Genomic DNA, 25,129 nt, shown 5'->3' with positions numbered 1-25,129 from the left:
AAACCACATTGATCTAGATCCAATATGTGACTGGCAATCACCTCCTCTTCTAACTGGGTAAGCTTCTTCGAATTAGGCTGGCAAAGAGACACCAGCGCGTCGGCGGCAGATTGTTCGTTCGGACACGTTATAGATAGTAGCAGTGTGGCAATTGCTCTGGATATGGTTGTTTTCAATAGAGGTGATAGCAAGCTGAACATCTGCTTCATTTGAAGCTGATTGAGTAGCGCTGCGTTGAGCCATTGTACGTTGAGATGAGAGAGGTGGGCAAAGTTGGTGGGGTGCGGCGCTCGCCCGTGTGCGGCGCTCGCCCGTGGAACACGTTAACAATATGTTTGCTATGAATACATGTTAACAACAATATTCCTTGCGCAGTGTATAGCTTTTTCTAACACCCTAGAGACAGATGTTAACCTTCAGATGTTGTTACAACTATATTCAGGATCCTACTTTCTGTCTTAGGTGTTTCCTCTTCCTCTTCTTGTATCCCCACATCACACACACACATCAAACCCTCAAAGCACACCAAGATGACATTAAACAAAAATTAAAATTCCGAGGATGCAACAATAACGCACCGCCATCCCATCCCACTAACAACGCTATGCAAAAGAAAAAAAGAACAACAACCCACATGCCCGCCAACGCCAACACCAGGGCATCAAAAAACCTTCAGCCCCTAGAACGCCCCTATCTGAAAAGAATCCACGAAGACTAAGCCTGCACCTCGCCATCACCACCATTCGCAGGCCGCTCCTCCCCGTCTTCCTGGGGCGGACTAGGCGGACTCACTACCGTCACCGGCGTCAAACCTTGGGTATCTTCCTTCTTCTCCTCCCCCTCGCCATCTTTATCTTCCTCCTTCTCCTCCCCTCCACCTCTTTCCCCCTCCGCCCCAAAGCTCTCCTCCGCAACACTCCCCCTCCTCTCCCCACCACCACCCTCCTCCTCCTCAGGAATACTCGGACTAAGCAACCCCCCAGCAACACCCCCTTCCTCACCCCTCCCACTACCACTACCAGCAGCCTGCCTTCTCCTCCTCCTCCTCTCCCTCTCCGTATCCGCGCTCTCCCTTCTCCTTCTCACACTAAGCCCTCCCTCCTTATTCAATCCTTCCAACATCGCCGCCGCCCGATCCGCCACATCCCCCGCCGCCGCCCCCGCGCCCTCACCACCTACATCCCCCGCGTCCGACGCGCCGGGACTCAACAACCCATTCGCCGCCGTAGTCCCACCACTCGAAGAAGTACCGCCAGCGCCCGCACCAGCAGCACTCCCCTTCCCCCCGTCCTCCTCATCCCCCATATTGACGCCCAACTCGGGGATCTTCTGCCCGCTCGCCACGCGCACCTGGTGTCGATCCTTGAGTCTGGCTCTCCGCCTCCTGTCTCTCTGATCTCTCGCTTCGGGTTTCGCTGCGCGCAGTTTCTGGAGCAGGTCGTCCATTGCGCCTGTCGAGGCGGGCGACTTGGGGTTGGACGAATCCGAGTCGAGGGCCGTGGGGGAGAGCGGGTTGAGCGCGTTGGCCTTGCGGCGCATAGAGGCTTCGTTGCGGCGGTGCTGTTCTTCAAGGGCGAGGTTCTTTTCTTTGGATTTCTGTTGTCAAGGAGTCAGCATGCGGCACGGCAGGCATAAATAACGTATGGGGAGGGAAGCGGGTCACCACAGGGGCCACAGGAACCGCAAAGCAGATAAAAAAGAGCAAAGAAAAAAGAAAACACAAACCTTCCACTCAACAACGAACCCCGCCAACTTGCCGAAGAAATCCCTCCTCGCGCTCTCATCCGTCGGATCCTCGCCATAAAACGCCATGATATCGTCGTACATCTTCTGCGTATCCTCGAGCAGCACCTGCATCTGCTCGGCCTTGCGCCTCGCCTCCTTCATGCTCCGCTGCACCACGATGGCGACCTTATCTTCGGGATGGAATTTGCTCGGATCCGACAGGTTGCCCGCGTCCAGCGACATCTGCACGTTCTTGACGTTTTCGATATACTTCTTGGCGTCCGTCTGGAGCTGCTCGACGTTGATCTTCTGGGCCGCCACGACGCCGCCGACTTCCTCGGTCCAGTTCTCCCAGCCGGGGTATTGGTTGCGAACGATGCGTTCGACGAGGTCGGCGAAGGTGGATTCGTTCTTGTCATCTTTGAGCATACCGAGACGTGATAGAGTCGACAGCTTGAAGCCATTTGCCTGCTTATTGGCATCGTTCATGAAGTTTCCAATATCCAGAATCAAGCCCAGTACGCTGATGAGGCTGGTGGAACTGCGCAGACTGTCCGAGACACGCGATATCTCCAGAAGCTTGGCCGATATCTCGTCGTAATCGCTCTCGTAGGTACGTGTCAAGGCAAGCGCCCTCATCCTGCTCTTCCAGTAGTGATGCAATTCGTATGCAGTGTATAGGTAGATCTGATCTTCCCTGGTAAGCTCCTCAGGATTCTGTTCGCGCTTACTCTCGAGCGGATTCGGCCCAGTCCAGTCCTTCGAATACGGCGCCATCAGCTTGGCAGTGTTATCCGGGATATCGCAGAGGTCATTCTTCTGGAGGAACTCCATAACGACTGCATCGTCCAAGATCTTGTTGTCGCAGTGGATGATCATGCGCACCACTTCCTCAGCCGAGTACTGCGAGAATTTCGCCATACTGATCTGGAAAGTATGCATAAGATCGCGCGAGATGATCTGCTTCTTCTCGTCCTTCTTCGAGTTCTTCTTGCCGATGGCCTTGATCTCCTTCGCGAGGAACAGCTTTTCGACTTCATCCAGGACGCCCTTCTTAGAAAGCTCCCTGTACTTCTCTTCCTTCTCTTCCGAGGTAGGCGTATGCGTAGCCCAGACAGTGGACTGTGGAGAATCCACCTTGTCCCAGTGCAGCGCCTTGAGCTTCTTCTTCGGTCGCACTCCTGGGACAATGACAGACGTAGGAGTGATACCAGGAGACTTGGGCAGGAAACCGGGGCGCTTGGCACCCGGCATAGGAGGCGGCGGCGGAGGTCCTGGAAGACCGGGTATTCCAGGGTCGCCCAATTGACCTGGCATAGGCGGTGGTGGTGGTATACCACCAGGAGCGAAACCAAGCTTGCCAGGGGGAGGCGGAGGCGGCGGAGGCGGCACTCCACCCATTCCAGGCATAGGCGGCGGAGGAGGGATATCTGCTGAAAATCCAAGAGCACCAGGAGGGGGTGGAGGAGGAGGAGGTATGTTTCCGGCGGGTTTGGCTTCGTCCGCTTTGGCAACTTCTTCCGTCGTAGCCGGAGCGCCGGACTCATCGCCAGGCTTCTCGCCGTTCTCCTCTTCGTCTGCATCATACGGCTTGACTTTGGCTGCTATCTCTCCAAGAAGACTGGTCTGTTGCGTTGCACTCATCTTCGGCCTGCGCATCTCCACCAGCCTGGGCTTCTCGATAACGGCATCCTCGTCGTCCTCCACAATCTCAGGTATTCTCTCCTCCTCGTCAGCCTCCTTGTTGGCATCACCACCAACGGGCTTTCTCCTTGGGACTCCGCTCTTGGCTCTGGCGGAACCGAGATAGCTTGCATCCAGACCACCAGCGAAGTCCTGCTCCGAAGCCAGACCATTCGTACCCTCCATGCGTTCGCGGAGTTCCCTGAGCTTCTCGCTAGGCACCACCTGTTGGAAATTCTTGCCCTCCAACGCCGCCTGCGTCTTCGCCCGCTGCAACTGAATCTCCAGCCGGTTCATTAGTCTCTCGCGATCGAGGATACCCGCCATCTGCGCCGGATCGCTAGCACCCAGGCCATTCTTATTCTTCTTCGCCGCCGAAGCCGCAACGTCCTGCGCATCCCGGAGCATGAGGTAGAGTTCACGAGTCTCCAACTCATTCCTCTGCAACTCCTGAGCCCGGAGCCTCTGCGTCTCGGCAAGCTCGGCTTTCAGCTGCTCGACCTGCCTGCTCCGTAGCTCAATGATGCTTGCCTGCTCTTCCAGCTGCTTCTGCAACTTTTGCACCATACCATCGGCCCCAAGCTCCAGCTGTGCTTTCGCCTCGTCACGCTCTGCAATAGCCGAATCTGCAATCTGCCGTGCTTCGATGGCTTCGTCTCGGATCTGCCGTGCCTCTCCATCGGTATACAGCTTATCGAGCAAAGACTGTACTGTGAAGTTCAAGCTCTGCTTCAGGTCCATATCCGGTAACCGACGATCCATAGCCACATAGCTGAGCATGGCATCCACCAACTGGAACATCTTGAGGCGGTCTTCCCCATCGGTATCGCGTATCAGCAGCAGGTGCTGCATAGCAGAAAGGAAGTAATCCTGGGCCCTACTATCTTTAACCTTCGACATGATGGCATCGGCAATCTGAACCGGGTCATTGAAGTCCTTGACCTCTCCCTCGATGCTATCCACCATGGAACTATTCTCCCGCTCCTGCATATCCTCGTAATCGATAGCCTCATTGTTCTTGTACCGCTCGATCTGCTTGTCAATGACTTCGTACTGGAATCCCTCCATCTTGTGGAAAATGCGCTTGATACCGCATGCCGTGAACTGTGCCCGGATGTGCATCCTGAGATGCAAATCGCGCTCCGGAGCATCCACAATCATGTTGACGAGGAACAGCGTCGCAATGGCATATTCCATGAGCAGATTCTCCATGCCGATGCCTCCGCTGCGCACCTCGTCCGACGCACCCACCATGGACCCCATCTTCCCGCGCCCATCGATCGTCACCTCGACAATCCGCATCCAAGCATCGAAGCGACCATTTTCCCCATACTGCGCCTTGAGCGTATCCAGCGCCTGCAACACCTTCTCATGACCCGCGCCCTCGCCCCAATGACACAAGAACGTCAGAACGTCCGAAACCAACTTCCTCGTGTTCAATCTCGTTGATGTGAGCGACCCGCACAGCGCCTGTATGATCCCTGGATGCTGCAACGCATTATCGGCGCCATACTTGTTATTCATCAGCGCCTTCAGACACTTGATGATCTCGTACTCGCGCTCGATATCGTTCTCGGCTTTCCCCAGCAAACTGCTCGGCGGCGGCGCCGGTCCTTGACCCTTCCTCCTATTGATTTTGGCCAGGACGTTCGTCAGCGCGACGGTACCTTGGGCTTCGATGAAGCCCTTGACCCAGGCAATTGGCTGTGTTCTTAGACTGATCTCCAAGCTTTGCATCTGCTTGATCGTGATCGAGTTGTCCATCACCTTCTTGACGTACCATTCCGGCGAACCCTCCTCTTCCGCACGCATGAGAATGTCCGGATTTCCGGATATGTATGTTGACCTTTGAGTCTGGCGTTTCTTCTCCTCGTTCTTGTACTCCGCTAGTTTATCCTGGTACACTAGAGTCCACTTCTTATCGATCTTGTACGCCTCCATTTGCCGTCGCGCCTGCTCGGGCAAACTCCTCATCTCCCGCTTCACCATTAGATTCCTAAACTCTTGCTCAACGATATGATCCGGCGGCCTCTGTAGATTAAACCCCTGTCCAAACGACGACACCGACGCCGAAGGAGAAGGCTGGTTCGGATGGAAAAGGTGCCGATGCGAATGCGAATCGCGAGGTGGTGCAATGGCGGTGTGAAGAAGACTACCGGTGTCAAGCCCGATAGAGGAGAAGGTCGACTGGGAGGTATTCTGCGGGTAGAAGGTATTGGATGAGCGGGATTTCGAGTCGGTGGAATAGATACTGGCTTGATCAGACGACGAGCGCGTGTTAGCGGACGAGTCGGTCGAAGCATGCGCCGAGTAGGTACCGTTGCTTGTGCGCGCTGCACCCCACTGCTGCATCGAAACCCCTCTATCGCCTGGGTGACTGGATGCTATCGTGACTCCTGTAGCGTGTGGAGGTGGGCGGGGTGGTTGGGCGTTCGCATAGCCGTTTGGCGCGGAAGATGGGTTGAAGACGGGGTATTGGTGAAAGTCGCCCCCTTTGGTTAAGTGATGCGGGAGGGGTTCCCCATGTCTCGAAGAATCGTATAACGGCTTCCCGTCCGAAGGCGACGCCTCGTAGGGCATGGAAGATATGATGCCCGCCTGCATGGCGAGCCCTGGATCTGCAACCACGGACACGGGCCTATCAATCGACGCCACCGAACTCGAATGTCTATGCGAATGTCTTGACGATTGCGATCCGGCAGCACTCCCAGGTGGACTTTGAGTCGTCGGGGCCGCCAAATACTGCGAATGTGAGTCTCCCGGGCCGCCGCTCTTATCCTTATGAAGGCGGCGTCCGAAGAACTTGCCCGCAGACGACTGACGCCCCTTGCTGTCTTGCGCGCTCTTGGAAGACATGTTGTCTATATATGGGTATCTCGAAAATATTAGAAATTAAGCGTTGCGTTTGTTCTGCCGTTCTGGCGGAGGCCCGCTCTTAACCCTCGTCCAGTATCCCTTATCCTCTCCGAGAGAACGTCCTTCGGGTATCGATGGTTTGCGTTGCGGGATAGTTTGGCAAGGGCCAGCGACTCGGTTGGAAGTGAGGCCAGGTTTGGAGGGATACGTGGGGTTCCACGGTAAAGTAGAGTGAAGCGTAGAAGTCCACAATACCTGCTCACAGCAGATTCCAGATATCGAAGAGGACAGGGCCGCCGAGAAAGCGCACGGCGTTGATATCCCCACGAGGTCCGTTGCGCAGGCGCAGAAACGATTTCGAGAGAGTCGAACAGCGACACTCTCCGTGCGGTATGTGGTATTACACTCGACGAGACTCTCTCCTCTCGCGGTGGGGATCGTGGTGGCTGCTCTCCGTGGTGTTTCTGCCGGGGTGTGTCAAGGTCGTCGCACTTCCGCAATAGGCAAGACGCTTCTCCTGAAACACGGTGCACGGTCTCAACTCTGCCAAGCCGTCCGTTCGCGAACTCGCCCGCCGCAGCGACACAGACGGGATCAGCAAGCCTTGTTCGGACGTCACTTGTTGGTGAAGGGCCGGGAGTTCTCGTTGCTCATGTGTCGTTCTTTTGCTTGTACATTTTCGAGAAGTTCTGGAGTTTTGGAATCCAAGTCGCTTGAGAGAGACGAAAAGACATGCCTTGAGCACAGCCAGGTTCAACACCACCACCATCGCAGTGTCCCTACCAGAACTCTAGAAACCCACATTCTCTACAACTAGTCACCGGTTCGGGCGCACAAAGCATTCGCTATCCAATACCTTCATTCTCCTATCCGCAACCGTCCCACCTCGCTACGCCCTGTACAACACAAAACTCCACCAACCGCCCCGGGCCCTCAACAATGAGCGCCTTCACAGACATCATAAAGGTACCCCATCCCTCCCTCGGCCCCTCCCCCTCCGCAAACTCTCTCCCCCAACTACAGCTAACCCCTCCCCCAGAAAACGCTCATCCCCCTCACCCTCGCCCTAGCCCTATACCTCCTAACAACGCACCTCCTCCTCCCCCTCTACCGCCGCCACAAAACCCGCATGCAATACCTCCCGCTCCCCCCATCCCTCTCCTCAACCTTTACCTCGTCCTCCCCCTCATCCTCAACCTGGCGCTCCCGCATCCCCAGCGCCCTACGCTCCCTCTTCACACTCCCTTCATCCTGGCCTTTATCATCCTCCCGCCGCTTCCGCACCCTAGTCGACGGCTCTGGCTCCAGGTCTTCGAGTTCGAGTCCGCGCTCCTCGACGTCTCCGCGTCGACGGTCGGATTCCTCCTTATTCAGTGATCAGGAAGGCGAGGATATGATTGGGTTTGAGCCGTTGGAGGGGCAGCGGAGGAGGGAGGAGTTGGAGAGCCGGAGAGGGAGAGCAGATGAAGAGAGGAGGTTGAGTCGCGAGTTGGAGGAGGGGTTTAGGGATGATAGTGATGAGGAGGAGGAGGAGGGAGGGGATGAGAGGAGGAGGAGTTTGGTGAGGGGGGTGGGGGGCATGTATCGATGATTCTTGAAGTGGAAATGGAGTGCGACTTGATTTCTCTCTTGTACACATCGTTGCATACTAGACATCAAATGTTGTATCAAAACATCGAATGTGGATATTCATTTGGAATCCATTCGCTCATGGCTAATCCGCTAACCCACTACTTCCCTTCATCAAAAGGAGAACCCCACCATATTGATCTACTACTTCTTCTCGCGCTGCCCATACGCCTTGGTCGCATAGTCACCCTTGTGCACGATGAGATCCTCGGGCCTGTAGTCCTCACGGCCGGAAAAGTACGACTCAAGAATCGCCTTTGTGCCGGCGGCATACCGCTTCTGCGCATCGATGCTCGTGCCCGACATGTGCGGCACCATGGCGTTGCCTCCGCCCCAGGGGTTCTGCGCATACCGCAGCGGGTGGTCCTTGGGCGCGGGTTGCGGGAACCAGACGTCGCCGCCGTAGCCGCGGAGGTGGCCCGATTTGAGCGCCTCGGCCACGTCCTCCTTGACGACGATGGCGCCGCGGGCCGTGTTGACGAGCCATGAGCCTGGGGGGAATCAGCTTCTGCATTCAGGAATAGATGCGGGACATAGAAGACTCACCCTTCTTCATCTTGGAGATCAAGTCCTTGTTGAACAGGCCCCGCGTCTTCTCGTGCAGCGGGCAGTTGATGGTGACGACGTCGCACTGTGCGAGCATCTCCTCGAGGTTCTCGACCCTCCGGCATCCAATCTCCTTCTCCTTCTCCGGGCTCAGAGGCTGGTAGTCAAAGTACAGCAGCTCCTTGCAGTCGAATGGCTTGAGTCTCCTCAGCACACGCTCGCCAATGCGTCCCACAGCCACGGTTCCCACGACCTTGTTCTCCAAATCGTACTCATTCTTGGCGACCTCGGCGACGTTCCAGTCTCCGCGGGCGATCTGCTCGTGGGCAGGCACGAAGTTGCGCACGAGAGCGAGGATGGTCATGACGACGTGCTCGGCGACGGAGACGACATTGGAGCCGGTCACTTCGGCGACGGTGATGCCGCCGTTGGTCTTGTTGGCGGCATCGAGGTCGACGTGGTCGGAGCCGATGCCTGCGGTGACGGCGAGTTTGAGCTTCTTGGCTTTGGCGAGGCGCTCGGCGGTGAGGTAGCCGGGGTGGAAACTATGGGAGAGAAGCGTGAGTCTGGATCATCATGGTGTTGAGAAGTACCGAGAGTACCCTCTTGGACACGATATCCCAATCGGGATAGCGCGAGCGGGTGGGGGAAGTTTTGCGGGGCAGCTCCAAGCGAGCCGTTGTGCGGGGTAGATTGAGAGAGCTGCAACAACGGCAGATGGGGGATGGAGGAGATCAGAAGACATACGGAGTGGTGATGATGACCTCCGCATCCACAAGCTCCTGGTCAAACTTTGAGTTCTCGCCGTCCTTATCCGACGTCGTCACCAGCGTGTGTCCCTGCTCCTCGATCCATTTCCTCAATCCCAGCTCGTTTTCCGTCGTTCCGAGAAGCTCGGGTTGCTGTTGCGCGTGGATGCCGCCCTAACAATGACGCATTAGAGTTCTGTTCATATATATAAACGACGGAGATCCATGGGCGCTGATTCAAGGGATACCTACATCGTAGAGGACGAGGAGAACTTTTCCCTGTTGAGAAGCCGTTGCTGTTAGCGTTCTGTAGACTGTAGGTTGACGCCATCGGAATGCCGCTGCCCCAGATGTCACTCGTGGAGCTGTGCGAGCAGCGAGCACCGATGAGGCAGGACGTGCGAATCTGCACAAAGGGCGGGCAAATACCATGATGAAGTAGTCGTAGTAGAGGAGGCTACAAAGAGCAAGAACGCTGAGTGGACTCGATGTTCAGGGCAAACCGAGCTGTTAAGGAAGTAGAGGTATTTCCAATTGTTTGGTACACGTCGTGCCTGATCCAATGGTCAGTAAGCAGGGTTCTGGCGACCCTGGCTTTGTCGTAAAGATGAGAGGGGGACAGGGTGATCTCGGCGGTACCTTTTGTTTATGGATGCTGGTGTTGTAGGAGTTGATGGTTTCTTCGAAAGAGCATGTACTCAGGCGGGAGGCGTTCCCTTATATATGCCCAGAACAAAGACCAATTGGTCTTCGAACAGGAGGGCATTGCCTCTTCCCCACTTCCCTATGCAGCTCTTCCCTAACCCGTCTAGAGGCCCCTCTCACGGCACCATGTCTACGTACTCAAAGGTGCGGGGTCGTCAGCGAATGATACCGACGCCGCAGTCCGCTGTGGTACAGGCATGTCAATCCTCTGTTGGTCCAGTTGCTGCATGGATATTGGAGTTTCCTCAACGGTGGGACTGGAGAGGCACGGTAATTGCTGCTGCTCCAAGGAAGGCGTAAGGGAACCCGCTTGTTGGACGCCACTAGGGACTCCTAATCATCAATTGGAGTGTCTGCTCTGTACTGTAGTAGAGGCTGCTCAGCACTACTGGCAATGCCGAAGTGACGTAGCGAAAGAGCCGAGGATCCAGGACAGCGAGGTGGAGCTCATCTGCATGCTCTCTTGAAGTAGGAGATTCGCGATGCTCAACGCCCCGGCACCTGATTAAGGGAGCAATATCGACTCTGTAGACCTGATTGTCGCAGTCATTAGTCTCTGTGCTTCTGCTCACCGTTCGTATATCAATCCGCGTCTCCTTTCTTCTTGGAAACGGCGCCGAATCAAGCCGCGAAGCCAGAAGCAAACAATCATCGAGTCCCACGGGCAGATGCCGCCGCGGCACGAGGCGTCGCACTAGCAGAAACTCGGAAACATGACGATGAAACGAGGCGGCCCGGCCTGCCAGCACGGTTCGGAGTGCGGAGAGACATTGCGGCTCAACTTCGCCCTCGCTGCGGCTGCGAGTTGTCTCCTGTGGAGGCTCGGTCAACTCCCGGGTTAAGCGAATAGCTCGGAGTCTATCCGGAGATGACGTGGATTTGACTCGGTGGTAGCTGGGGTATAACAGGCATGCGAGTCGCTCGTGTCAAAAGGTGAGCACCATATTCTTCAAGGGTGTCGGCGAGTTGAAGATCACCATCTATAACCAGCAGCGACAAAGTCAACAGATATGGACGGCCGAACGACAACAGTACCGCCTCAGTCTCACCGTGCGACGAGACATAGCGAGCACGTAGATATCCCCAAAGGAAGCCCGTGAAGGTCCCATTGTCGAACCCAATTGCGGATGTTAAACCAATTGCGAGCAACTAACTAGGAGAGTGCAGTAGTTCCCTCTTTAAAACGGGAGGTGCGTACTGCTTAATGAGCCAATATGTATCATTGCGGGTGGGAGAATTGAAAGGTGTAGCTTCGACATTTAGAGGCGACAGGTTATTATAGTAATTCAAGTTGGAGGTCTATATATAGTTGCTAATTTGCCTGGCTAATCGTAAGTCGGTCACGAATCTCTTTCATCCTCTTCAATCAAAAGCGCTAGGGGTGAGTTTGGTCACCGTAGAAAATGGTCGGCAAAAAGTCTGGTTAGGGGCATTACAATAATACAGGTATGTACCTATGTAATAGGGTATGTATGTGTTTCTACGGAATTGGTGGTGTTCGCATCCAAGGAGTTCCGTACTCTAGCAAGAGATGTAGGAAAGAAATTCGAATGATATGTAGTTATAGCCGTCCTGCAAGCATCGAACATCCCCTCCAAAACAAACTCCTCACTGCTTAAAGGGAACTTGCATTCACTTCATCGAAATATCAGGGACGCTCTCCTCGCTCCCTCTATCTCATCCCAGGAGCATCCCAACCCCTATCTCGCTCCCGTCCTCCTAAAATTACTACCAATTCCCAATTCCTACGAAGCCGTACAACTCCCCCTCTCCGCCTTCACATTCACCTTCCCATCCGCACTCACTGTACTCGTCTCCCGCGACGCACTAGCCTTGGATTTCTTCATATTCTCCATCCGCTGTGGCGGTTTCAGTCTCTCTTTCTCCCGGAAGCCGTCCTCGGTAACGCCGACGCTGGACTCCGCAAATTTGGCAGGTCCGGCTTGATTTTTCGAGTGGTTTTGTCTATGAGGGCTTTGGGGTTGGGCGAGGTGCGATGTGTCCATGGGCATGGTGTTTCTGAGGAGGCGGGGAATTAGGGGTGGTTAAGAAGGTAGTGGTAGGGTGTGTTTGTGGGGTGAATTTGGTTATACAGGATGTGATTTAGGAGATCTTTGCGATGGTTGGTATGAAGATATGGGTGCCGGGAAATAAGGTCGGTATATTGATGTATGTGAGAGACTGCTTGTACTGTAGATGGACCTTGTGATGTTGAATGCAAAATCGAGGCCCATATGGAGCCTTTTATAGACTTCGCAGCTACTCTTATTACGTTGACTCTTTTCACTCAGCCTAGAGCGAAGTTCCACAGGCGCAGATCTGACTTTGCGATGATATATGTACGGTTCAGTCATAGCATGGCGCCAATCGTAGTCGTCGACATTTACTATCGATAACGTCATTTGGTTTTGGACTCGCCAGCCTCCGTGTCCTCAGGAAAGTCATTGCGCAATAGAGGTGTTATGCAATCGTGGAAGTAATTGAAGCTAGTGATCCTTTGCGGGCTGTGAGGATTAGATTTTGCGCATGGAATTAAGCACTCCTAACTGACTGTACTACGGTCGCTATTAGTTTCGTTGTTCAAGTTTCGCCAGCGTCCTTGCAAGCAGGAGCGTTGATAGTTTGTCGAACACGACGTCGCAGATGGCAACGCGGAAAACCGTAAGTATAGGAGTATAGGATAGAGGAGGTGTCTAAGGTCTATACAATATTGTTCTAGACTCCGTGCCAATGTAAAAACTTCAATTGGAAAGGATGCGCATCTACAGTAGACTATGAGGTTATACAGAAAGCCGGGGGCAAGAGTGAAGAAGCAGTATATAGAGGCGGCAACGTAGAAGCTGTAGAGCCATTCTCACATATTCGCGGACATGCAAAAATATACCAAAAAGGTTCCGTTAGATGCGTGTGGCTAATGAGCGCCTAGCATGGCGAGATTTCTACAGCTGGATTTGTTGTGAACAGCTAAGAAAATAACCCAGAAAGCCAACCAGACAACACTGGCTTCCCACGCTTCAGTTCTTCCTGTACCTTTTTCTCCAACTCCGTGCAGAATTCCTTACTTATTTGTTGCTCTGCTCCCAAACATGCAAAGACGCCTTCTGCGAGCATATCATTCCAGGTTTCATAATAACTCTTCCCTCTCATCTTTTTCCCCTCTTTTTTACGAGTGTCTGACAGTACAGGATCAATAGATGGAAGCGCATCCTTAACCGCTAGATACCGGCTCGTTCCGCGTCCTACGGCTTCCAGTATCACTATGTCCCCTTTCTGAAGCCTCCCATGTTGCGCTACGACAACGAGATGCTCGCCGTCGCGCTCGTGGAAAGATACTCGGGTGGAATATTGCTTCAAGGTGGCTGTTACAGTTAGCGAATTGGTTTACTGACATGTCGTCAGTGTGGAACACTTGCAATGGCCTCCTGATCGTATAACTTTTTCCCGTTGATTGGCATGAGCTTGTAGTCTGTCTTAGCTTCTGCGGTTATTGCACCTGCGGCAAGTCACTTACTGATTATGACGGCTTCCAATAAGAGTTTCTCTAACCCGTCGGCTTCTGTCTCAGCATTGGGTATCTGCTTCCCTACTTGTGGACACCTGGCATCGTGGTTGTCCGAGGCACTTGCGTGGCTTAGTTGTTGCTTGTTCTCCTTTCCTCGATCTTGAGTAGCTAAGACGTTCTTTCCCTTTTCTTGTTGGCTTTGCGTGCTAACTATCTTGCTTGCGCCAGCGTGGTGCTCTAGGTTGCTTCCGCGTCCGCTCATGGTGGGTTTTCTAGGTCTTCAATGTTAAAAGTATGTTTGAAGTATGGATCTTTTAGGTCTTGACATTCGATGCCGTCTATAGCTCCCCGTGAAGGCACAGAAGCGCCTGCTTATATAGACCAACATGACTCTGTAACTCACAATGACTACACAAAAGTCGAGGACTCAAAAGGTTAGCGGGAAGAGTTGGTAACATACAGAGCAGTCAGGCCAGTATATGACTGCACATAAGGTATTCCCGTTCAGAACATTCAACCATTGAACTGAGTCAAGACAAAGTGCCCCGAAGATGAACAGTGCACAATCAACTTCTTATTAGTGGTCAGTGTCATTTATGAGATCCGTGATATCATTAAGGTCTAGGACTTCATTATTGCTCTTTGGCTCGAGCCGCTCTCAGTCTCTCTCCAAGTACATTTTGAACATTCTCGAGGGGGGCCGACCTTGGTGCAAATGACTGTAGAGTTTGACGTTGCACAAAATCTCAAGGTTGATGCCAGTACACAGTTAAGTTGAAGTTTTAAGAATTCCGTTATTTTGCGCGAGCCTACAAGATAGAGGAACTGGTCATGGCCCCACGGCCAGCGGAACGTTACACCATAACCCGGTCCCGGCCGCTCCTGTTGTACCCTTAGTCGTCTCAAAATCTGTCGGCGAAGGGAGTACAATTGCAAACGACCGACCTTAGAAACCATTGGATGTCTGACACAGGGGAGCCTGTAGACAAGGGGTTTCGACCTGCCCGATGTCGAAGTGACGTCGGCGGTGAAGCGGGACTGGATGGGTGTTTTGATATCGCGAGCACGCATAGCCGCAGAAAAACCGTTGAACTCGGAATCGGAATAATCGCGTAACTCAAAGGAGAAGCTGACATTTCTTGTTTGGAGATAATCTCTCCTTGTCGGAGCTGGCGTAGTGTGCACGAGCCAGATAAGCCCCCGAAGGGGCTAGCGGGTGTTGTACACTTCACTCACTTGGCTCGTACTCTCGTACTCGCACGACATCACCCCCAACCCTCGCTGACAGATCAAACGCATTTGTTCCGCGTGCGAACCCCAGCTTCTGCAGGCAAGGGAACGGAAGCACCTGCACAGCGCAAGCAGCGCATGTGACGGCTTTACTGGCTAAACACCCCGCACTTCGGACTTTTGAGAGTTTCCTCGACTGGCTCTCTCAAATCAAACAACACCGGTACTACAGGTGGAAGATAAGTACATCTGCCGGAGGTTGAGAGTGATATGGCAGGTCCGTACTCGTCAACCCCCGTCCACGGCAGCCTGACTGCCAACTCCGATTCGTCATGTTTCTAAGTGTCTCCCTTCGTGGCGTCGACCATCCAGGCAGTTCCGTGTCACGGCTAAGAAGGTTCTTGAAGTGGTTATTTGAAATATGCCAGTGACCCCTCCTCTCGCTCCCTTGTCTTCAAGTTAAGTCTGAGCCTGATATTACCGCCTTTGGATTTATTCCGTCCCTTGACCAAGAATTGCGCATATCTTGCGGGGACGCAACATTACGAAAAGGGATACTCGATATTAGGAGGGGACCCGCGAGCCGAGATCCTTCCCCAACGTCATTTACCGTGCAGTGCGGGACCGAGTTGGGCAGCACCGGAATAAAGTGGTTACCCCAGACATCACGATCGAGCCTGGTCAACGGTCCCTCTCCCGCGGGTTGACGCGTCCGGTCGACCAAGGCCTAGCTACAAGCGCAAGTTTAAGATCCTTGTGATGTGCTACCTACTCTGAACAATATATAAGAAGTCCAAGGACCACTTGACTTCACGCTGGCAGCTCCTCGTCAACCACACTCCCTCATTGTATATACCCATACCAACATGACCCTTCTCACAACTCTCTCATCGCTCCTTCTCCTTTCACTGTCTGCTCTCCGCGCTCAAGGCGCAGTGACACAGGATGACTTTACCGGGCTAGGAGAAATATGGGTGCTGAACTCTGCAGACTGGCGGACCGGAAACCCATCCCAGAAAGTGGGCTGTCTCACCAGCACCGGCAGGTTTCTGGGAACAGAGGAGTACCAGGATTCTATTGTGTCCAACGACGATGAAACAGACTCGGAAAGAAGCAAATGTGGCGTGTTCCAGAAACTCTCCGTGTACCCTTACACGATTTCTAGCCGGGAAGGCAATTGCACTTTCAACGACAAGAACACGGAAGCGAATAAGGACAGCGCCTATGGGAAGAGAGACCACGCTTGGAGCTGCAACGGAAAATATGTTGCAGAGGTCTTCGATGCTTTGTATACGATCGTGAGTTTACCCTTCCGCTGAACTATGGTCTCGGAACACCATAGTAACCCTTAAACTAGGATGGATTTCCGTACCCTTTCCTCTGCTTTGGTGACATAGCCTGCTACTACGATGTTCCTCACATCCCAAGCTCAGGAAAAACTGCCCCGCTGTGGCAGTTCCGTTGGGGCTCGGAGCAGCGCGGTATCACTCCTGGCCATGTCATGGTGCAGTTGATGTGGCATCGTGTTGGCGCACCCAAGAGGGAAGGCAGGCCTGCACCTGTCCCGGGCCCGATAATAGAGCTCGAAGACGACATTCTGCTCAGAGGTCAGCAGATGAGAGAATGAGCGAGAAGAGAAGTGCGCCGGTGGTGTGGTGTCGAATGGAAATGCGCGTGTGCAAGACCACGTGCAACTTGATTCATACGGCCGTGTAGGTTAGGACTGCCTGTGCGCATCAGAATTAAGCGATAAGTGAAGTTAAACGTCTCCGATTGCCATGGTCATTTCTTCATCGCTGTGACCATTTTAGAACAGGAAGGTATTGCCAGTCCGGTATTGAATTGGGAAGGTTAAGCCCGCCTTCTCTTCGCATGTCGCCGGTTCATTTACCATCGCTGTTTCAACACTTCGATATCTGCAATGCTAACAATATATCTCTCTCTTCAACATCGCCTATCTGGCTATTTTACAATCACTCTATCACGGTCATTGAACACAGAAATCTGGCCATCGTCCCTCAGCATGATGTCGGACGACAGATCGGCCGGGGCATGGGGTGCGAGGTAATATAACCCAGGCCCGTACCTTTCTATCACTTTGCACTTACGGAAAGTAGTGATCCACTACGCAGCGCGCCGACAGTGCCTTTTGACGAACCCACCGGATTCATACGCGTAGGCGGTTTCAGCGAGGCCTGCACGATTGAAGTCTCGGTCCACACAATGACGAAAGCGTCACCCGTCTTTGCTCGCCTGTTCTGCAACGGCAGTTCAGTCGTTTTCGCCGGGCGAACCATGCGATACATTGATCTGCCTGGAGAGAATGCGATAGTTGCATATTTGGTCATAAAGATTTTGCATGCCGAGGAGCCTTGGGTGGACCTATGGTACAATCCACATCTACTTGGGCTCATGGCCGATTTTGCCCATCGGTTCGACTGCTTAAAGTCGGGCGGCGAGTGGTTCGGTAAGGCATTGGTAAGATGCAAGCGAATGATCATGAATCGGTGGCCTGCTATGTCTGCTGAGAGGTGTGGGTGTGGGCCCCTTCTTCGACTTACATACCTCACGGCGCATGCGTTTGCTTTTTACCTGATCAGCTGGATCATGCTTGTGGATATGAAACCTCAGAGGGTCGTGTATTCCACTTCACAGGCCGGTTTAACAGAGATGATTCAACGTAAGTCCATCAAAAGCGGCTGAAAGGAGACTTCCCATGACCAGCACTAATCCTGCATTTCTTAGGTCGGATGGCCGAACGCGTACGAAGGTACCACCGCAAAATGATCGAAAGGCTCTGGCCAGACGCCGTTCGGGACATGATCTATCCACTGGTAGCGAACGCTTCTTCCCCTGAAACATGGCCTGCCTGCCGTCGCCGACTCCTCGCAAACTACGTCGAGGCATTGCAACAAGAGGGCGCCTTTTTCATATCCAGAACTCTTTACGACTATGTTGCCTTGTCCGAAAGCATTCAGAAAGAGCTACCCACGGTTTCTTGTGGACACGAGGCTTGCGAGCAGACGCGCAAAGTGCTTGATGAAATCAGTCTTCGTACTGTCGAAGTCTTCCGGGAAACTCGTGGGGTCTGCCTTCTGTGCCTCGAAAATGGAGACACCGGATCGTGCGCAAACTGCGAGGAATGGTCAAAGTGGGTCGAACTTCTCATCGAAGAACTACTTCCCCCTCCGCATAAACAGCCGACTACAAAGGGATGGAGCTGAACTGCCTATCATGATTCCATTGGTTCGCCGTTAATCCCCAGATTCTATGAGGAAGACGACATAGATGCTTCCAATACTATTTTGTATTATCAGACAGACGCAGAATCAAGCGGCCAATACTGTACCTGCATGTGATGGGAAAGTAGCGTGGTGCTACACAATCGCACCTGAAAATAGGGACACATGTCCGACGCGCTGCCAATCCAGCGTAGGTATTAATTTGCGGCCTAGCACTAGAGGACCAAAAGCACAAATTTAACTACACTGTTAGAGGAAAGTTTTGATATTTCGGTTCGGAGGACAGCATCGGCAGACACGCTGTCTCATCGCAAGTTGCGGAAAACAACGTCTACTAGCAGTTTTCTACCTATCATTGGCGGTGAAGTGATTCTATACTGATTGGCTACCGCCTATAAACTCGGCCAAACCAGTTGTAGTTCCGCCGGTTAGCGAAGCCCTTGGTACTAGAGAACCTACTGACCATTGGTCTCGGTTGAGTGCAATGACGCTAAGCGTAACGTTCTTGACTGGCCCCTGCGAGGGTATAGCTTCGAGGAACCGAACAAGAAGAGCTTACCATGATATGTATCAGGGAAAGACCGGAGGGGACATAATGAGTCGATGCAAAGCATGTCATGTATCTTTGATGCGTCCAACAAAGAGAGTTAGCGTGGCAATGCAGACGGGTGCGGAGAGAAGTGGAAGTGAATACTTCCACTTCACTCGTTAGCGCGTTAACATAGTACACTAACCGGCGCAGCTTCAAGGTTCGATCGAGTTGCACATAGGATACCGCACGTTCAGACATTCGCATTCCGACCTCATGCTCCCAAGGCTTATTTCCTTTCATCAAAGAATCTAAGGCCCGCGGCGGAGGATATATTCCACACAGTAAGACCTGCACGGTATCAAATCAGAAACCACTGGTCTGAAACTCACATTTTTGGTCGTGTTAGCTATAGGTATCTACGTGCTGGTCATCTGGGCACCCCGACGCGCCAATGAGTGAAGGAGATAGATGCGCACACAGCAGAAGCTACCCCACCCTGTCCTCGAGCAGTCACTAAAGAACAAAGAACACCGAATCGCATGTCCTGAATAGTAGTGCCTCAGAGCCATTGGCTGGATAACTTTGTCGGCGCGATTCTTAGTGGAGAGGCACGACAGCGAGTGACATCAACATTGTTGCTTCATGGCACAATCCCGCTCGCTCTTGGCCATTAGCTCCCACATGTCGACTCACCTCCGTAATTTCCTCTCTTTCCTCGTCCGGTTGCCTCAACCCCGTCTTCTGTAGAGTCGCACCGCCCTCTTCCTCCTTCTCGTCCTCCTTTTGTCATCTCCCTCGCACCTTCCGTTGCCCAATCCTCGACTCTCAGTCCACCGCAACGTTGGAGCGGCTCTTTTTTCTCCTTCACTGATATTTCTACCAAGCTTTATTCGTCTTCCTTGCCCCATTGCGTCTCGTCGTGTTCCTTTCAGTTTCGAAGACCACGTGTGACGTCTGCATCCCCAGAGGCTCTCACTTAACCAAGCACAATGGTGCAGTTTCTCAAGGCACATCGCGGCGGTGAAGATAAACGTCGAAATCGTCATGATGAAGTTGACCGTGCTGAGCGAGGAATGTCGGTGGCCACTGGTCGCTCGCGCTCCAGGTCGATATACGATATCAGTGCGTTCGAAGGTCTTGAAGAATACGATGCGCTACAGCAGTATATAGCGAACTGGCGAGACGTCCGACCCGCCGAGGGTGCAAAAGCTGGGGAAGAGCAGCCCAGACCGAAATGGTGGCAGTTGTGGAGAATTGAACCTCCCGGCCCGACGACTCCGGTAAAGGTACCAGACGAGTTACTCAACACTACCCTTCGCACCGGTCTCACTCAGGCCGAAGTGGAAAATCGGAGGAGGCGATACGGTTGGAATGAAATTACAACGGAGAAGGTGAACCTGTTGAAACAATTTCTTAGTTATTTCAAGGGACCCATTCTTTACGGTATGGTTTCGGCTTCTCACATTACATTTCTTCTCACTGATCATGTTCAGTCATGGAAATTGCCGCTCTACTTGCTGCTGGTCTCCAGGATTGGGTTGACTTTGGTGTCATCTGTGGTATTCTGTTGTTGAACGCCTTCGTCGGTTGGTATCAAGAGAAGCAAGCCGCCGATGTCGTAGCGAGCTTGAAAGGCGACATCGCCATGAAAGCGACCGTGGTCCGCGATGGAAGAGAGCAGACCATTCTTGCTAGAGAACTCGTCCCTGGAGATATTGTAAGTCGTCCGAATACAAACTGACCATTTGATATTCACTGTTGGCAGATCGTCGTTGAGGAAGGCCAGACCGTCCCTGCCGACTGCCGACTGATGTGCGACTACAACAGACCGGAAGATATCGAAATCTACAACCAGATGAAGGCAGAGGAGAAGTTCTCCGAGGAAGAGGAGCCGGAAGATGAGAAGAAGCATGAAGGAGAGGAAGACGCGGAACAGGCCGAGCAACCAATTCCGCACACTCACTCTATCGTTGCTTGCGATCAGTCTGCCATCACTGGAGAGTCTCTCGCCGTCGACAAGTATATCGGAGAGGTTGCATTCTACACCACAGGTTGCAAGCGCGGGAAAGCATATGCTATCGTATTGACATCCGCCAAGTACTCCTTTGTAGGGCGCACCGCAGCACTCGTGGCCGGGGCCAAAGACCAGGGGCACTTCAAGGCCATCATGGACTCCATCGGTACTGCTTTACTGGTACTTGTCATGTTCTTCATTCTCGCGTCATGGATTGGGGGTTTCTTCCGTAATCTGAGGATTGCAACGCCAGAGGGCGACTCGAACGTTCTGCTGCGATACGCCTTGATTTTGTTGATCATCGGTGTCCCTGTAGGGTATGTGGGATCTATTCCTGACTCAACACGCCGGTTGCTAATCATGTTTCAGTCTACCGGTTGTTACAACTACTACACTGGCTGTCGGTGCTGCCTATCTTGCAAAACAGAAGGCCATTGTACAGAAGCTCACTGCTATCGAATCCTTGGCCGGCGTGGACGTGTTATGCTCCGACAAGACTGGTACCTTAACAGCGAACAAACTTAGTATCCGGGAGCCTTACGTCGCAGAGGGCCAAGATGTCAACTGGATGATGGCTGTTGCTGCGTTGGCTTCGTCTCACAATCTCAAGTCTCTTGACCCTATTGACAAGGTGACAATTCTCACTCTCCGTCGTTACCCAAAGGCAAGGGAGATCCTGGCCCAAGGCTGGAAAACCGAGAAGTTCACGCCCTTCGACCCAGTGTCCAAAAGGATCACCGCAGTCTGCTACATGGGTGGCGACAAGTATGTGTGCGCCAAAGGAGCTCCAAAGGCCATTCTGAATCTGTCCGAGTGTGATGAGGAAACGGCGCGGCTCTTCCGCGAGAAGGCTGCAGATTTCGCCAGACGAGGCTTCAGATCGCTCGGTGTGGCGTATCAGAAGAACGACGGCCCTTGGATCCTCCTAGGCCTGCTTTCCATGTTTGACCCTCCCCGCGAGGATACTGCTCAGACCATTGTCGAAGCACAAGCACTCGGCGTGCCCGTGAAGATGTTGACGTAAGTCTTCTGATAAACATCTTTCCGACCCAGAACTGATTATCCGCAGGGGTGATGCCATTGCAATTGCCAAGGAGACCTGCAAGATGCTGGCTTTGGGTACAAGAGTCTATAACTCTCATAGGCTCATCCACGGTGGCCTATCTGGCACTACCCAGCATGATCTTGTTGAGCGTGCCGATGGCTTCGCAGAGGTTTTCCCCGAACACAAGTACCAGGTCGTCGAGATGTTGCAACAAAGAGGTCATCTGACGGCAATGACTGGGGACGGTGTGTTTCTACTCCCCCTACAGTTTATTTATCGCTAATTGAATAGGTGTTAATGACGCACCTTCACTCAAAAAGGCCGACTGTGGTATTGCAGTTGAAGGTTCTTCGGAAGCTGCCCAAGCCGCTGCAGATATCGTGTTCCTCGCGCCGGGACTGAGTACCATCGTTCTGGCAATCAAGACCGCCCGCGAGATCTTCCAGCGAATGAAGGCCTACGTCCAATATCGCATTGCACTGTGTCTTCACCTGGAGATTTACCTTGTTACATCTATGATAATTCTCCGGGAAACTATTCGCGTTCAGTTGGTCGTCTTCATCGCTCTCTTCGCCGATCTGGCCACCGTCGCTGTTGCATACGACAATGCGCATTCGGAAGAGAGACCAGTGGAGTGGCAACTTCCCAAAATCTGGATAATTTCCGTGATTCTGGGCTTTTTGCTTGCGCTTTTTACCTGGATAATCCGCGGCACCCTTTTCCTGCCCAATGGCGGCATTGTCCAGAATTTCGGTTCTGTCCAGATGATCCTCTTCCTTGAAGTGTCGCTTACGGAAAATTGGTTGATCTTCGTCACTCGCGGTGGAAGAACATGGCCGTCGTTCCAGCTTGTTGCCGCCATCTTCGGCGTCGATGTCATCGCTACCATCTTCACTCTCTTCGGCTGGTTGTCTGGATCACCCCAAATAACAGACCCACCAACATCATGGGTCCAACGCCAAGACGGATGGGTCGATATTGTTACTGTCGTTCTCATCTGGGCGTATAGTATTGGCGTCACGGTCATCATCGCCGTTACGTACTATCTGCTGAACAAGATCAGATGGCTGGATGACCTCGGCCGCAAGGAGCGGAGTAAGAAGGACCCAGTCATCGAAAACACAATCGCAGCACTTAGCAAACTCGCTCTTGAGCATGGGACAGATAAACACGGTACCGAGCGATACGTTCTTGCCCAAAGAGCAGCCGAGGAGTCGGACGAGGAGTAAGTGGGCCATATGTGTGAGTTTTTGAGGAGATATCGATGGTCCGGCCATCCACAGCGATGTCGTCGCGCAGTCAGTGAAGGTGGCGATCCGGGTATGGAACACTCCTCGGGTGCCCTCACACCATTCATTTGCCACATCTACGTGCGCATCTAAATCCGATTGTAGCGGAGTAAGCTTGAAAAAATGCAAAGCGAGGCGGAGCTGGTTAGTCACCCCTGCCTAGCTCAGGTCGGGCACGGATAGTAGAGGTACCTGGTGCCACCATTCGTTTTCTTTTTTGTTTTAAGTAACTCTTACTGCCTCCTCGTCTCTCGAGCCAAATAAGGGACCGAAATTGAGTAGCAAAAAACACGATGGCTTTTTATCAGCAAGCTGGTAGTGCAAGAAGCATGCGGGTAGAGTGTAATGAGCAGAAATAGGTGAAGGAATAGAGCGATTATTAGATTGTTCAGAATCAGGGATATGGTCGCTCATGTCGTCTTCATGAAGCAATCGACAGTCCAACAAAAGAGGTTCAACTCCCCGTTCAACTAACTATGACCTGGGGTAGTTGTGTTATGACGGGCTTGGAAATGCCTGTCATGTCATCCAAGGTATTCTATATCCAGCTGTACTACATTCACCAACGAAGCATATAACCTGATCAGGTTTAGCGGCTTGGCAATATTCAATCCAGACGTACGTCATTCATCCCAGCACGTGCCCATCAACTACACCAAGCGACGCTCTCAGTAGGTATGAACAACAGCGTTATAAGAGTCGTTTATGCTTCTTGGGAACTTCACTTCATTCAGAGATTTCGACGAACTGGTCTTTGTGCAGCCCGTTGCAATTACCTGCCTACCCTAGGTACCTTGCATCACAGTTTGCATACCACAAGCGCAACAATGAGTCCATTGAAACGGAAGGCAGAGAATGGGACAACACCAAAGGCGAAGAAAACGAAAGTAATGGTGCCGGACTATCACTTAGCAAGCCCGCGACGGGATGACTACGGAGAAATCGTTTGGCCTGCGCGTAGGGCGCAGATTGAGCGCGCCCGAGAAATTATTGAGGAATGGTACGCGTTTTTCCATTATATTACTACTGAGCATATGGTAACCCTTTGACAGCGCGAAATCTCAGAGCCCTACTCTTATTCTCCCAGATAAAGATGCCGATGGTCTCTCATCAGGTGTGATCCTTCACCATACTCTCACTGCACTCGGTCTCTCTCCTTCACTTATCTCCGTCTATCTACCGCCGAAGGGAGCCACCGTTCACGACGATGTTACGAGAGACGCAATATCGGCAAAATCACCTTCCTACATCTTTGTCCTGGATCAAGGGTCACGAAGATCACGTCCCCTTATTGAGGCGCCTCATAAATGCCTCGTCATTGACCACCACTGGACAGAAGAAGGCGGCTTCCCCGAAGGCGCGGATTACGTTACCGCTCATGACTGTCCGCCAGTAGCAACAAGCTCTTTCTTGACTTACCATATTTGCGAGCCTCTTCATACAGACATTCAATCGAAGACGGCCTGGTTAGCCGTCCTCGGCACTCATGGTGACCTCGGGGCAACGTTGAAATGGCAGCCTCCTTTTCCAGATATGTCATCCACGTTCGCCCAATTCTCCAAGAAGGCAATAAACGATGCCGTCGCCCTCATCAATGCCCCGCGTCGGTCAGCTGCATACAATGTCTCTGCAGCATGGGACGCTCTCCTAGCGGCCGAGAGTCCGGACCCGATCCTCAAGAACGAAACCCTCAAGGACGCCGCGTGGGAGGTGCAGCGCGAGACGGAACGCTGCACGCATACTGCGCCGAAGTTTTCTGCTGATGCTACCATCGCCGTGCTTTCTATATCCTCTGCTGCACAGGTCCACCCTATTATTGCGACGCGTTGGGCGGGAACATTGAAGTCGAATAAGATGGAGATCATCATGTGCGCCAATGAGGGATACCTTCCTGGTAAGGTCAACTTCTCATGCCGGATTGCGAAGTGTGCGAGGGGGAGAAGTGGCGAGGACAAAGTCGATATCATTAAGAAGCTAGAAGGCATAGTGGCGGATAATCCGGAGTTACGAGCGAGGCTGGGAGAAAGCTTTGCTCGGGGTCATAAGGAGGCAAGTGGTGGGGTGGTCGGGAAGGAGGAGTGGGAGGAGTTCAAGAAGGTTATGGGAGTGGGCGAGGCGGTAAGGAAGAAGAAGGGTGAGGATGTGGGGAAGAAGGAGAAGTCGGCTCAGAAGAATACTTTGGCGAATTACTTCACTAAGGCTGAGAAGGCGTGAGGATGGGGCATGCCGTCCAAAGTACTGTGTAAGAAGCCTTTTTTTTTTTTTTTTTTTTTTTTTTTTTTTTTATTGAGTCTAGGACTATGACACTGCTACACTAACTACATACATCCTTTTTTTGGATATGCGAGGGAAGGCATATCCGTCTACCTGCACCATTGGAAG

The 25,129-nt window shown here is 52.8% G+C and overlaps 9 protein-coding genes across 9 annotated transcripts; 5 read left to right on the top strand and 4 right to left on the bottom strand.

Moving 5' to 3' along the window:
* Positions 1–444: 444 nt before the first annotated feature.
* On the bottom strand, positions 445–6,741 carry EI97DRAFT_125457 (uncharacterized protein). Its single transcript, XM_033793070.1, has 4 exons — positions 5,727–6,741; positions 1,726–5,663; positions 1,047–1,596; positions 445–872 (listed from the first exon to the last, which is right to left on the bottom strand). The coding sequence occupies exons 1-4, from the start codon at positions 6,262–6,264 to the stop codon at positions 715–717; spliced, it is 5,184 nt and encodes a 1,727-aa protein (XP_033658085.1). The 5' UTR covers positions 6,265–6,741; the 3' UTR covers positions 445–714.
* A 102-nt stretch (positions 6,742–6,843) lies between these two features.
* On the top strand, positions 6,844–7,855 carry EI97DRAFT_464471 (uncharacterized protein; the record flags this gene model as incomplete). Its single annotated transcript, XM_033801421.1, has 2 exons — positions 6,844–7,230; positions 7,304–7,855. Exons 1-2 carry the CDS (start codon positions 7,204–7,206, stop codon positions 7,853–7,855), a joined length of 579 nt encoding a protein of 192 aa, XP_033658084.1. The 5' UTR covers positions 6,844–7,203.
* A 91-nt stretch (positions 7,856–7,946) lies between these two features.
* Positions 7,947–9,897, bottom strand: EI97DRAFT_125357 (uncharacterized protein). Its single transcript, XM_033793069.1, has 5 exons — positions 9,828–9,897; positions 9,441–9,742; positions 9,187–9,362; positions 8,440–8,984; positions 7,947–8,384 (listed from the first exon to the last, which is right to left on the bottom strand). Exons 2-5 carry the CDS (start codon positions 9,618–9,620, stop codon positions 8,038–8,040), a joined length of 1,248 nt encoding a protein of 415 aa, XP_033658083.1. The 5' UTR covers positions 9,621–9,742; positions 9,828–9,897; the 3' UTR covers positions 7,947–8,037.
* Positions 9,898–12,857: 2,960 nt separating this feature from the next.
* EI97DRAFT_498683 (uncharacterized protein) lies at positions 12,858–13,913 on the bottom strand (the record flags this gene model as incomplete). The annotated part of the gene is made up of 4 exons (XM_033802571.1): positions 13,799–13,913; positions 13,405–13,667; positions 13,307–13,351; positions 12,858–13,252 (listed from the first exon to the last, which is right to left on the bottom strand). The coding sequence occupies exons 2-4, from the start codon at positions 13,655–13,657 to the stop codon at positions 12,858–12,860; spliced, it is 693 nt and encodes a 230-aa protein (XP_033658082.1). The 5' UTR covers positions 13,658–13,667; positions 13,799–13,913.
* Positions 13,837–14,656, bottom strand: EI97DRAFT_125287 (uncharacterized protein). The gene has a single exon (XM_033793068.1). It carries the CDS (start codon positions 14,464–14,466, stop codon positions 14,017–14,019), a length of 450 nt encoding a protein of 149 aa, XP_033658081.1. The 5' UTR covers positions 14,467–14,656; the 3' UTR covers positions 13,837–14,016.
* A 418-nt stretch (positions 14,657–15,074) lies between these two features.
* On the top strand, positions 15,075–16,550 carry EI97DRAFT_125261 (uncharacterized protein). The gene is made up of 2 exons (XM_033793067.1): positions 15,075–15,923; positions 15,983–16,550. Exons 1-2 carry the CDS (start codon positions 15,492–15,494, stop codon positions 16,250–16,252), a joined length of 702 nt encoding a protein of 233 aa, XP_033658080.1. The 5' UTR covers positions 15,075–15,491; the 3' UTR covers positions 16,253–16,550.
* Positions 16,551–16,649: 99 nt separating this feature from the next.
* Positions 16,650–17,889, top strand: EI97DRAFT_430246 (uncharacterized protein). The gene is made up of 2 exons (XM_033797637.1): positions 16,650–17,305; positions 17,371–17,889. The coding sequence occupies exons 1-2, from the start codon at positions 16,849–16,851 to the stop codon at positions 17,847–17,849; spliced, it is 936 nt and encodes a 311-aa protein (XP_033658079.1). The 5' UTR covers positions 16,650–16,848; the 3' UTR covers positions 17,850–17,889.
* Positions 17,890–19,472: 1,583 nt separating this feature from the next.
* On the top strand, positions 19,473–22,687 carry EI97DRAFT_369264 (plasma-membrane proton-e; the record flags this gene model as incomplete). The annotated part of the gene is made up of 6 exons (XM_033795179.1): positions 19,473–19,842; positions 19,893–20,116; positions 20,165–20,730; positions 20,783–21,433; positions 21,483–21,703; positions 21,750–22,687. 6 exons carry the CDS (start codon positions 19,473–19,475, stop codon positions 22,685–22,687), a joined length of 2,970 nt encoding a protein of 989 aa, XP_033658078.1.
* An 887-nt stretch (positions 22,688–23,574) lies between these two features.
* Positions 23,575–24,961, top strand: EI97DRAFT_455428 (DHH phosphoesterase; the record flags this gene model as incomplete). The annotated part of the gene is made up of 2 exons (XM_033800644.1): positions 23,575–23,747; positions 23,800–24,961. The coding sequence occupies 2 exons, from the start codon at positions 23,575–23,577 to the stop codon at positions 24,959–24,961; spliced, it is 1,335 nt and encodes a 444-aa protein (XP_033658077.1).
* Between the last annotated feature and the right edge of the window lie 168 nt (positions 24,962–25,129).

This window comes from Westerdykella ornata (genome assembly GCF_010094085.1).
Source record: "Westerdykella ornata strain CBS 379.55 unplaced genomic scaffold EI97scaffold_2, whole genome shotgun sequence".
Lineage (NCBI taxonomy): Eukaryota > Fungi > Ascomycota > Dothideomycetes > Pleosporales > Sporormiaceae > Westerdykella > Westerdykella ornata.
The sequence above is the reverse complement of the archived record's forward strand: the minus strand, read 5'-3'. Positions and strand labels throughout refer to the sequence as shown.